Source organism: Mus caroli, chromosome 3 (genome assembly GCF_900094665.2).
Source record: "Mus caroli chromosome 3, CAROLI_EIJ_v1.1, whole genome shotgun sequence".
Taxonomy (NCBI): Eukaryota; Metazoa; Chordata; class Mammalia; order Rodentia; family Muridae; genus Mus; species Mus caroli.
Window position 1 is genome coordinate 62,177,963 of NC_034572.1, and position 10,753 is coordinate 62,188,715.

The 10,753-nt window shown below is 46.3% G+C and overlaps 1 protein-coding gene across 1 annotated transcript; it reads left to right on the forward strand.

Annotated features, from left to right (window-relative positions):
• Positions 1-209: 209 nt before the first annotated feature.
• On the forward strand, positions 210-8,141 carry Il12a (interleukin 12A). The gene is made up of 8 exons (XM_021158960.1): positions 210-303; positions 1,050-1,125; positions 1,586-1,719; positions 3,734-3,847; positions 4,751-4,792; positions 4,866-4,907; positions 4,998-5,141; positions 7,496-8,141. The coding sequence occupies exons 1-8, from the start codon at positions 301-303 to the stop codon at positions 7,649-7,651; spliced, it is 711 nt and encodes a 236-aa protein (XP_021014619.1). The 5' UTR covers positions 210-300; the 3' UTR covers positions 7,652-8,141.
• The last annotated feature ends 2,612 nt before the right edge of the window (positions 8,142-10,753 follow it).

The following is a 10,753-nucleotide window of genomic DNA, read 5'->3' on the forward strand; positions in this document are numbered from 1 at the left end:
AGTTCCAAGGAACCTCCTACCCCAAACCTCCAAAACACAGCTTGTCATTGCAAGCTTCCAACTCTCACACTTTCTTTGCAGGAGCTGGGACAACGCTCAATCCGCCTGGGGAATTATCAAGTGTTAGCCTGTTACCCCACTGGGAATCCCTTCAGCCACCTTTGTTCTCCATCTTGAATGGAGCCATGGGTTGGCCATATCCCGCCATCTACTCCCTTGGATCTGAGCTGGACCCTTGCATCCGGCGTCTACACTGCTGCTGAAGAGATCTTCTCACCGTGCACATTCAAGGATATCTCTATGGTAAAATTCCAGAAAGGCTAAAGATGTTGTTCAAAATCTCTCAGCAATGACCAGATATATCCCCACCAGTATCACAACTTGCAACTCCGTTCCCATCTGCCCTCTGCCTCCTACTGTGTTGATTCCCATTTCCAAAACTAGCTCAGAATGCATCCCACTGGCAGCCAAGTAATGCCTTCTTGCAGATCTGGAGGCTTGCAGGAGCCTTTGCTGCCTCTTAGGCTCCTGCAGAGCGATGGCCTTACTCTCTCTGGGCCCTTTTCTCCCAAGATGCTGTGCAGTCGTCGCACTAAATCAAAACTGCCAGAACTGAGTTTTAAGCGATATATAGCCACCACATCTATTTTGTTCCTTTATACTTTCAAGGTAGGACAGATTCGCAAAACACATTGAGTCAGACTCCAGTGTCCACGATGGAGAGACGAGTGGGTAGCTTGTGCTTCTTTGGAAGGGGCACTGGGCAGCGTGTTAGGGCTAGGGGCTAGTGGAGCAGGACAGACCTGTCCCGGGACAAGAGTGGCTACTCGCAGGCCGGTTTTGCTTTCGCTCTGAGTGTGGTGGGCGGTGGGACGGTCCCGAATCTCCTCAAACGGGCACTCCGAGAGTTAATTCGAAAGCGCCACCAGCCTTGGGGGCGATCGACGCACTTGTCCTTGAGATGTAGAGACAGAGAGAGAAAGCAAGAGACACAGTCCTGGGAAAGTCCTGCCGGCTATCCAGACAATTATAAAAATGTGTCTCCCAAGGTCAGCGTTCCAACAGCCTCACCCTCGGCATCCAGCAGCTCCTCTCAGTGCCGGTCCAGCATGTGTCAATCACGCTGTAAGTACCTGAGGGCTGGGACCAGGGTGACTTGATCAGGGGAGAAGGCTTGAGAAAGAACAGACAGAAGCCCTGGACCCATTAAGGGAGACTAAAGGGCTGCCAGCAATTGCAGGCCAAGGGAAGGAAGAGGGGAAAGATGGTCGTGCTAGATTGCGCTGCACCGAGCATGGTCTCATTATAGAACAACCCTGGGGGCTACGGCTATGCCCGTTTCACAGAAGAGAACTAAAGCCCAGCCTTGAAACCAAAGTAAGGAAAACGCAGGTCTCAGGCAGCCCCCAAACAAGATCTGGGAGGTCTTGCTTCATCTGTCAGCCCCGGGGAAGGGCTTAAATTATGCGTGGAGGGAGGTCAGTACCCAGAAGGAATGGATGGAAAAAATTGCCAGAATGGCTGAAGAAAGAGGCAGGTCAAAACCAAGTTGACAAGCTCCACCTGCCCTTTGTTTCCCTTCCAGACCTCCTCTTTTTGGCCACCCTTGCCCTCCTAAACCACCTCAGTTTGGCCAGGGTCATTCCAGGCTCTGGACCTGCCAGGTGTCTTAGCCAGTCCCGAAACCTGCTGAAGACCACAGATGACATGGTGAAGACGGTGAGTTTCTCCTGTCCTTCTGGCTTCAAAGTTCTGCTGTTGAAATGACTTCTAACCTATCTGGTATCTGCTGGGAAGTTTATGGTAGCTGGCAGGAACCTTAGAGGGTTTCAAGACTTCTAAATATAATCTAAAGGAAACTGTGTCTCTAGAGAAAGGAAGAATGGTAATAAATTGTAACGGCATTGGTTTAGGCTGTGTCTACACAGAGGAAAGTGGGGACTTGCAATGTCCCTCCCAGACTGCCTGCCTGTGTGGCACTGTGTCAGGTGCTCCCTGTTTCTGCTTCAGGGCAGGTGGAACAGGGAGACAGTCTCTAGGTACACTCTCTGTGCTTCACAAGCCATAGAGATGAATTAGATTGTTTCTCCCCCTGCTCACCAGTGTCCAGCATAGTGATGCAGTCCCTGGTCGGATGGACACATGTCAGGGAGGACTCAGACATCAGATAGCAAGCAGGTCCAGCCTCCATTTTTCTGGGGCGAGTGTGATCCAGTTTTATTCACGGCTCCACTCATTTTTCTCAGGTTTCATGTTTGAATGCAAAATAGCCTTTTCTGTTGTAAAATTGCCACGGTTTCCTCTCGCTTTGGGGACAAAGCTACAGCAAAATGCTAATGTGTTGGAGATATCCTGCAGCTGCTAGGGCTGGAGATCCAGTAGAATTCTGGCTTAATTATGAATGGGTCTCCGGGTTCTATCCCCCAACAGAGCTTGCATTCATAAGCACCTGGGAACAGAGGAGGAAAGGAGGGAAACTGTCTTCCTGTTGTGTTTTTAAATCTTTCTTGAGGATCTTCTAGCTTGTTGTCTTAAGGCTATCCCAAGATAAGCTCTGCTCCACAAGCCCTTCTTGGTGAATTTTCTTTCTTTACCTCCCATCTTGCATAATGTGCTGCTGGCTGTTCCTCCAAGCTCAATCTTAATTGAGTGGGGTTCCCAGGAGGGAGAGATGGCTCTGTGGTTAAGAGAGCTGGCTGCTCTTCCAGAGGTCTGGAGTTTCCCACACCCTCCTGGTGGCTCACAATCATGGTAACTCTGATCATAGGGAACCTGTCGTTTTCTCTGTGCCTCTGTGGGCACTGAGCACATGCTACACAGACATACATGCAGGCAGAACACTCGTAGTCATGAAATCTTAAAATGAAGGAGAAACCTTACGAGAGGTTCCCAAAGGAATCCCTGCAGAGGGGAGAGACTGTTTTCCTAAGATGAGGTTTGGTGTGGAGGGGATGAGGCGTTCAAAGTTAAATAGCAGCTCCTCACTCCTCTGCTGCCAAATACCAGTGCTGGGCTTCGAGACACAATAGAATTCAACCTTGTTTTAGTTTGGGTCACTATTGCTCTCTAGTTGAACACGGAATCCATGGGGGCACATTGCTGTCTGTTCTTTGTCACACGCCAGTACCAGAGCTGCATGGAAAAGTCATCCCAGCCTTCAGTCAGAGAGCTGTTGACTTCTTAATACGTTGTGTAATTCTGTTCAGTGGTGCTTTCCAGCACACCAGGGAATAAGAGACAGTCCCCGCGTATGTAAATTAAAGCTCAACTAGTATTTAGGGCTTGCAAGTTTGTTACAGCCATCAAGCTGTGACTTTAACAGTTTCCTCTTTAGAAGTTAAACTTGAAAAAAAAATAGAGGGAGAGAGAGATTCATAGGGCACAGCTGCTTGGCAAAAGGAAAAGCCACAGGACTCACCAGAAGCAAGCAGCACAGTGTGGCACTGATGCTGATGAGTGCAGTCTGCTGCAACCACCCCAGTGTTCAAAAAAAAAAAAAAAAAAAAAACCTGCTGGAAGACAGCCTAGGCAAAGGGGGAGGAGGGTAGGGAGAGCATGCGGGAAGTCGGGTTTCTTCTCAGCTTATGAAGAGCCTGAGTTTCCTACAGGCCAAAGAGATGACGGTTCAGAGCGGCCAGCCTAGGCTCTGCTGCTCCACTGCGATGCAGGTCTCAGAGGGAACCAGCTGTCTTGCTGAGAGATTCACCTCAGCTTCTCCTTATGTTTTTCCCAGGCCAGAGAAAAACTGAAACATTATTCCTGCACTGCTGAAGACATTGATCATGAAGACATCACACGGGACCAAACCAGCACACTGGAGACCTGTTTACCACTGGAACTACACAAGGTATGGAGGACCCCCACCCAAAAAACAAACAAAAAAAACCACAATTAAGAGCCGTGCAGCCAACCTCAGCTGTCTCCAGACATTTACTTGTAGCTATCAAACGTGAGAGTTTTGAAGAAAAAAAAAAGTGAACAACCATACAAATAGTTCTACAAGCTGAGGGATATACTCAGTAACTAGGAGCTGGGTATGGTGGTATAGACCTTTAGTTCCAGCACTTGATGGATAGAGGAAGGCCGGCTCCTGTTAAGTTAGAGGCCAGCCAGGGATGCACAACAAGATTTCATCTTTAAAAAGAAAGGGGGTGGTGTGGCGGGTGAAGCTCACTTATTGAAGTGCTTATGTCACAAGCCTGGCGACCTAAGTTCCCATCCCCAGCACCCATGTAAGAGCTGGGTGTGATGGTTTCACATGCAGAGACAGGAGGATACCTGGGCCAGCTAGTCTAGCTGAATCCATGAGCTGCAGGCCCGGTGAGAGAACCTGTATCAGAAAACACGAAAGTCAGGAGAAGCGACTGAGAAAGCCCCCAAAGATCATCCTCCGATTTGCACGCGTACATGCACCTGCACACACGTGCACACAGGAATCCTATACATACCACCCAAAAGTAGTTATGATGGTGAAGTTTCTTATGCTTTTTACTGGAATGAAAAGCTAGTTTGAGAAAAAAAAATCAGAGAGATTTATATTAAGAGTGAATGGGGAGGAGGGGTATGCATGCCTTTAATCTCAGCACTTGAAAGGCAGAGGCAGATGGATCTCTGTGAGTTTGAGGTCGGCCTGATCTACAGAGTAAGTTCCAGGACAGCCAGGGCTACAATAGAAACAGATGATGATGATGATGATGATGGTGATGATTGATGACAACGACGAACTCCGCGGTTTATGATTTTCTTCTAGAACGAGAGTTGCCTGGCTACTAGAGAGACTTCTTCCACAACAGTAAGTAAGCACTCTAAAGGTTCCTTCCCCATGACGGATTCATAACACTGATGCCTGGTCATTCTTTCTCTAGAGAGGGAGCTGCCTGCCCCCACAGAAGACGTCTTTGATGATGGTAAGCCACATCACTTTTCTGAAATGCAGCAGGGTCCTGTAGTTCCAGCCCATCTCAATGGTTCCTTGCCCATTTTGCCCTGCCCTCTAGACCCTGTGCCTTGGTAGCATCTATGAGGACTTGAAGATGTACCAGACGGAGTTCCAGGCCATCAGCGCAGCACTTCAGAATCACAACCATCAGCAGATCATTCTGGACAAGAGCATGCTGGTGGCCATCGATGAGCTGATGCAGGTAAGGCTTCCTCCTATCAGCCAGGGCTCCTTTTCCATGGTGAAGAGAGGTCCTTTATTAGATATGATAAAATCAGCACAGCTTGGGCTGGGAGAGACCTGAACACCCCCTCCCACACGCATCCCCCGTGAAAGGCCTTGCGAGGTTACATTTGCTTAGACAGCCTTGAGAAGGCCTCTACAGTAAGGGCAAATGCAAGCAGCCTTCTATTTGTTGACTCGTGATACAAATCAGACACTTCTCAAATGCGTCTTCTCGTACCATCCCACAACAAGCAAATAAGGTCTCTACAGAGGAGGAAACTGAAGCTTAAGAGGATGAACTAGGGTCCCCTACAAAAGGGTTTTTTTGTTGTTTTGTTTTGTTTTGTTTTGTTTTGTTTTGTTTTGTTTTGTTTTGTTTTGTTTTGTTTTGTTTTCCGAGACAGAGTTTCTCTGTGTAGCTCTGGCTATCCTGGAACTCACTCTGTAGACCAGGCTGGCCTTGAACTCAGAGATCCACCTGCCTCTGCCTCTCAAGTGCTGGGATTAAAGGTGTGTGCCACCACTGTCTGTCTTGTTGTTGTTTTAAATACATTCTTTTCTTAAAGGTTCAAGATTAGGACTGGAGAGACAGTCCGATGATTAAGATACTTGAGTTTGGCCTGGGGCTCCTATGTAACAAACAGGGTGTGGTCTTGAACTGCTCTCTAACTGCAGAGAGTGGAGACAGGAGGACTACGGAGGCTTTCTTGCTGCAAGTTTAGCCATGAAATCTCCAGGTTCAGGGAGAGAGCGTACCTCAAAGGAATAAGATGGAGAGTCACATGATCTCTTCTCTGGCTTCTGCAAGGTGTAGGCACAGATATGCACATGTGTGAGTGCATATAATACAGGCAAACATACATGTGTCCTTTTTTAAATATATAGGATGGACACTCTAGGGGGCTGCACACATATTCAAATATTACTAGGGGAAACACTTGGGGCTGGTGTCCAATTATAATCTATTTTGAACCAAAATGTGACCAAAATGAAAAGTGGTCTTACATCTAGGTAATTACAGTGTTAGGTATCTGTGGGAACTTTGCTGTACCACCAGTAACACAAACACAGGAGTGTGCACACCAGAGACGAGCACCTTGGCAACCAAGACGTGGGATGAACGTATGTTCAGAAGTCACTGCCTGGAAAGCAATTGTTTTTCATTTCATACATACTGTCTTGCACAGGATTTCTATTTCTTAGATAAAATATCATGACCGAAAGCAAGTTGGGGAGGAAAGGGTTTATTTCATCTTATAGAGTGTAGTGAGTCTATTATCCAAGGAAACGGAGTCAGAAGCTGATGCTGGAGAGGACTCCCGGTGACTGGAGTGTTCCACATGACTTGCTCAGCGTGCTTTGTATAGCACCCAGGACTACCAGGCTAGGGTGAGCTGGTGCCTCCCACATCAACTGTCAATCAAGAAAATCACCACGGGCTTGCCCACTGGCCAATCTGGCTGGAGGTGTTTTTCTCAATGACCACAGGCTTGTGTAGAGTTAACATAAAACCACCCAGGATATTACATATTGCCAGATGACTCCTTTGAAAGACAGTGAACTTTATGCAGGTCAAACAACCTACCATGCAGAGATTTGTAATGGATACTGCATGAACAAGGCCAGAAGTCAGGTGATTCGGATAGCAGGAAGAGGTCTACCAGGGACCAGCCAGCTATGCTGACAGGGTTAACTCCTGTCAGCCTGTTTGTAAAATAAGATAAATACCCTATGTAAATATTTAAAATAAGACTTTAAATACCCTATGTCTCTCTTGAGATTTTTGTGAGGAGCAAGCAAAAATCTTAAACATCGCAGAAACCTAAGTTCTTATTTTATGTTATGAAATCAAAGGATCGAGTGGGGAAACACGGTACTGGCTTGTTTATCTAACACAAATAGCGTATCTATCAGGGATAGGTCTGTTGTTGATAATAAGCTCTAATCCATAGATCCTACCTACCCTCCAACTCCCTCCTCTAAAAGGACAGGACTTCTTACATAATTTATAAAAATTAATTAGCTATTGTTGCAGGTGCTACCTCACAGACTCACACCTGTTGAGAGATCAGCCCTAATGACAATTTTTTTTTCTGGGAAATTTAGGAGTCTCGTCAGAGATCATTAAAAACATAAGTATATGCTCACAAAAGAGTATTTCTTCCCTCTTTTCCTGCAGGAACACAGCAGGAGTAGATGTGAAATGGGTCTAGGAGTGTGATGAGGGGTTAGGTTGCAGGCACTGGACTTTGCATTGACTGTCTCCCATTTTGTAGACAAACATTCTAATTTTTAAATTGTGTATATGCTATGCTTGTTGTTTCTTTCTAGTCTCTGAATCATAACGGCGAGGCTCTGCGCCAGAAACCTCCGGTGGGAGAAGCAGATCCTTACAGAGTGAAGATGAAGCTCTGCATCCTGCTTCATGCCTTCAGCACCCGCGTCGTGACCATCAGCAGGGTGATGAACTACCTGAGCTCTGCCTGAAAGGCTCAAGGCCCTCTGCCACAGCGCCCTCCTCACACAGATAGGAAACAAAGAAAGATTCATAAGAGTCAGGTGGCCTTGGCCTGGTGGGCCTTAAGCTCCTTCAGGAATCTGTTCTCCCATCACATTCTCGTATCCCCACAGGTGGCGCAGCTACCTCAGCATGGTCCCCTCCATCGCTTCTCTCATATTCACTATACAAGTTGTTTGTAAGTTTTCATCAAAATATTGTTAAGGGGCAAAGACGTCCTCCCTCAATGTGTTAGCAGAAGAGCAAGAACTGATAAGCTATTGTTTTTGTGCCAAAGTGTTTACAAAAACACTCAGTCACCCCTTATTTAAAAGTATTTATTGCTATATTTTATACTCATGAAAGTACATGAGCCTATTTATATTTATTTATTTTCTATTTATTATAATATTTCTTATCAGATGAATTTGAAACATACCTTATTTTGTGGTTCTAATAAAATAATGTTATCACTTCACAGATGTTCTTGGAGTATCTATCTATCTATAGATTATTTATTTAATTACTTAAACAGGGCCTCGCTGTGGAGACCAGGCTGGCTTCTGACTAACAGAGATCAGATGACCTCTGCCTCCTGAATGCTGGAGCCAAACCTATTTCTCACTTTGCCCAGCTAACTAGAGTGTATAAATGCTCTGAGACACACTGCAAGAAAACTGTCTTAGTTTGCACTCTATTGCTCTGATAAACAAACACCATGAAACTGGGGGGGGAGGTTGGGGGGGTAGTGGCATATGCCATATTACAGCTTAGAGTCTATCACTGAGGGACATCGGGCAGAATCCTGGAGGCAGGGCCTCATCCAGAGAGCATGGAGGAGTGCTGCTTACTGGCTTGCTCTCCATGGTTTGCTTGGCTGGCTTTCTTATACAACCCAGGACCACCAGACTAGGATTGGCACTGTCCACAGTGTGCTGGGCCCTCCTGCCCCCTCAGGGCATTTACCTTGCCTGCAGGTAAATCTGATGAAGACATTTTTTTTTCAGTTGAGCTTCTGCCTTCCTAGGTACCCCTAGTTTGTGTCAATTTGACACCACAAACTTAAAAACAGCACAAAAAATTCTGATGACATTTGAACAAAATAATCTTGCAAAGACGGCCACAATGGGGCTTGGGGGATGGCTCAGTGGGCAAAGTGTTCATCTTACAAGTGTGACAAGCAGAGTTCAGGTACCTAGAACTCAACCTGTAACCCGTGTTCATCAGGCAGACTGGGGACGACTGGAGCAAACTGGCTGAGTTGAGAGGTCAGACTGATGACCTCTAGGTCTGAGAGAGACTGGGCCTCCCGGCCCATGTGCACGCTCATGCACACACCTATGCATCCACCCATTTGAACACATTACACAAACATATACCACAGATAGATACATGAAAAAAAATGGCCAAAGTGTTGTGACTCATTTCCCAATCCCCTTAATCTTGTTTTTGCTGGGAGACCAGGCTGGCCTCAATACTCAAGTGGCTGTGTGAATTACAGTTTTTAAGGATTACTTGACTATTTCTGTTCAACATTTGAATCTCAAATAAAACATAACTGAAATCTTTCTCCCTGACAACCTCGGGCCATGACCTGCTGTGCATTAAACAAATACATTATCACACTCTTCATTGGAAAAAGTGTCCTACCAGGCTCTCTAAATTATTCCAATTCGTGGGACCCTTTGGGCTCTCAGAGGGAAGCCCTTTTTAAATTACAAACAGAAAAACTCTCTACTTGCCTAAATTATATAGAACGTTTTCCCAAACCCCATGTATAATTGCCTTCCTTTGGTTTAAGAAGTGTCTTTCTTCTGGTCTTAGTATTAATTCTGTCTTCCTAGTTCTTTAAACCATGTGAATCTAAAGAGTCCCACAACAGAATACCACATCATTTGGTTCTGGGATAACCATGTTCCTTCCTAATAAAATAGGGCTCTCGGGCATTTATTTAGAGAAGCACCTTTTCTAAGCTGTTTCTTCCCACCAGGTCCCCCATTCACCTCCAGGGGGCCAGAGGAAAATAATTGTGGCCTCTCCTCTGTGACAAACTCACTGTCCAATTCTCACTCTCTACCCATCATCAGACAAGTGGCTGGAGACCAGATTCACTAAAGAACTGGGTAACTGTAGGCTCTTCCCAGTCAGGGGCTCCCCTCAGGTAGGGACTCTACCCAGTCAGGGGCTCCCCTCAGGTAGGGACTCTTCCCAGTCAGGGGCTCCCCTCAGGTAGGGACTCCTCCCAGTCAGGGGCTCCCCCCAGCTAGGGGCTCTCCTCGGGCCAGGGCCCGTCTCAGGAAGAGTTATTTTTTCCTTTGAGCAGCTCAGATCACAGTGACTCTCAGGCTGTGGAGTTGCTGGCTACTCCTTCTAGAGAATGACACTCACTGTCTATTTCATTTTGAGTCAAGCCCAGAAAGAGAAGGTCTCCTCCACAGACTTGTGTCCGTGTAAAGGAACATACTCGGTATATTTGTCCTAGGCACCAATACGAGATGTGCTTTAAATAATGGCTGGAGGTGGACCTGGTAGTACATGCCTGCAATACCAACCCTTGAGAGGCTACAACAGGAAGGCTATGAGTTCAAAGTCAGCCTAAGCTTTAGACCAAGATCATATCTCAGACAAAACAAAAGCAAACCCAACTGGCCCAAGTGAGGTCTTCAGGACAGATTCCATTCCTCAATCCATAGTTAGTTCTCACATCTTGCTAGATATATGCAGTAGTGTTATGTACTCTGGCCAAGTGTTTTAATGGCTCCCCCACCCCTCCATGCCCTCTTCCAAGAAATGAAGATAATACGCAAACTTGCCTCCAAGGATCAGAGTGATGGTTAAATAAAATGATTTGCCTGACCCTCAGTACACAGCACATCTTAGTAAATTTTAAAAGGGTTATTTCATCTTTGGGGATGGCAACTCAGAGTAATTAAAGCCTCTGCGATTTCTTCATTGGTGAAATTTAACAGAGTAAAACCAAATTCACAGAGTTACTGTAAGGATTAAATGAGACATGGATGGAGCCAGGTGTGGGGCACATGCCTGGAATCCCAGCACTTGGGGATTAGATGCAGAAGCATCACAAGTTCAAG

Excerpts from the sequence above, each read along its gene's own strand:
- Il12a (XM_021158960.1), top strand. Across the intron at positions 3,848-4,750 it reads TACCACTGGAACTACACAAG|AACGAGAGTTGCCTGGCTAC; the intron begins GTATGGAGGACC and ends ATTTTCTTCTAG. Across the intron at positions 4,908-4,997 it reads AGAAGACGTCTTTGATGATG|ACCCTGTGCCTTGGTAGCAT; the intron begins GTAAGCCACATC and ends CCTGCCCTCTAG.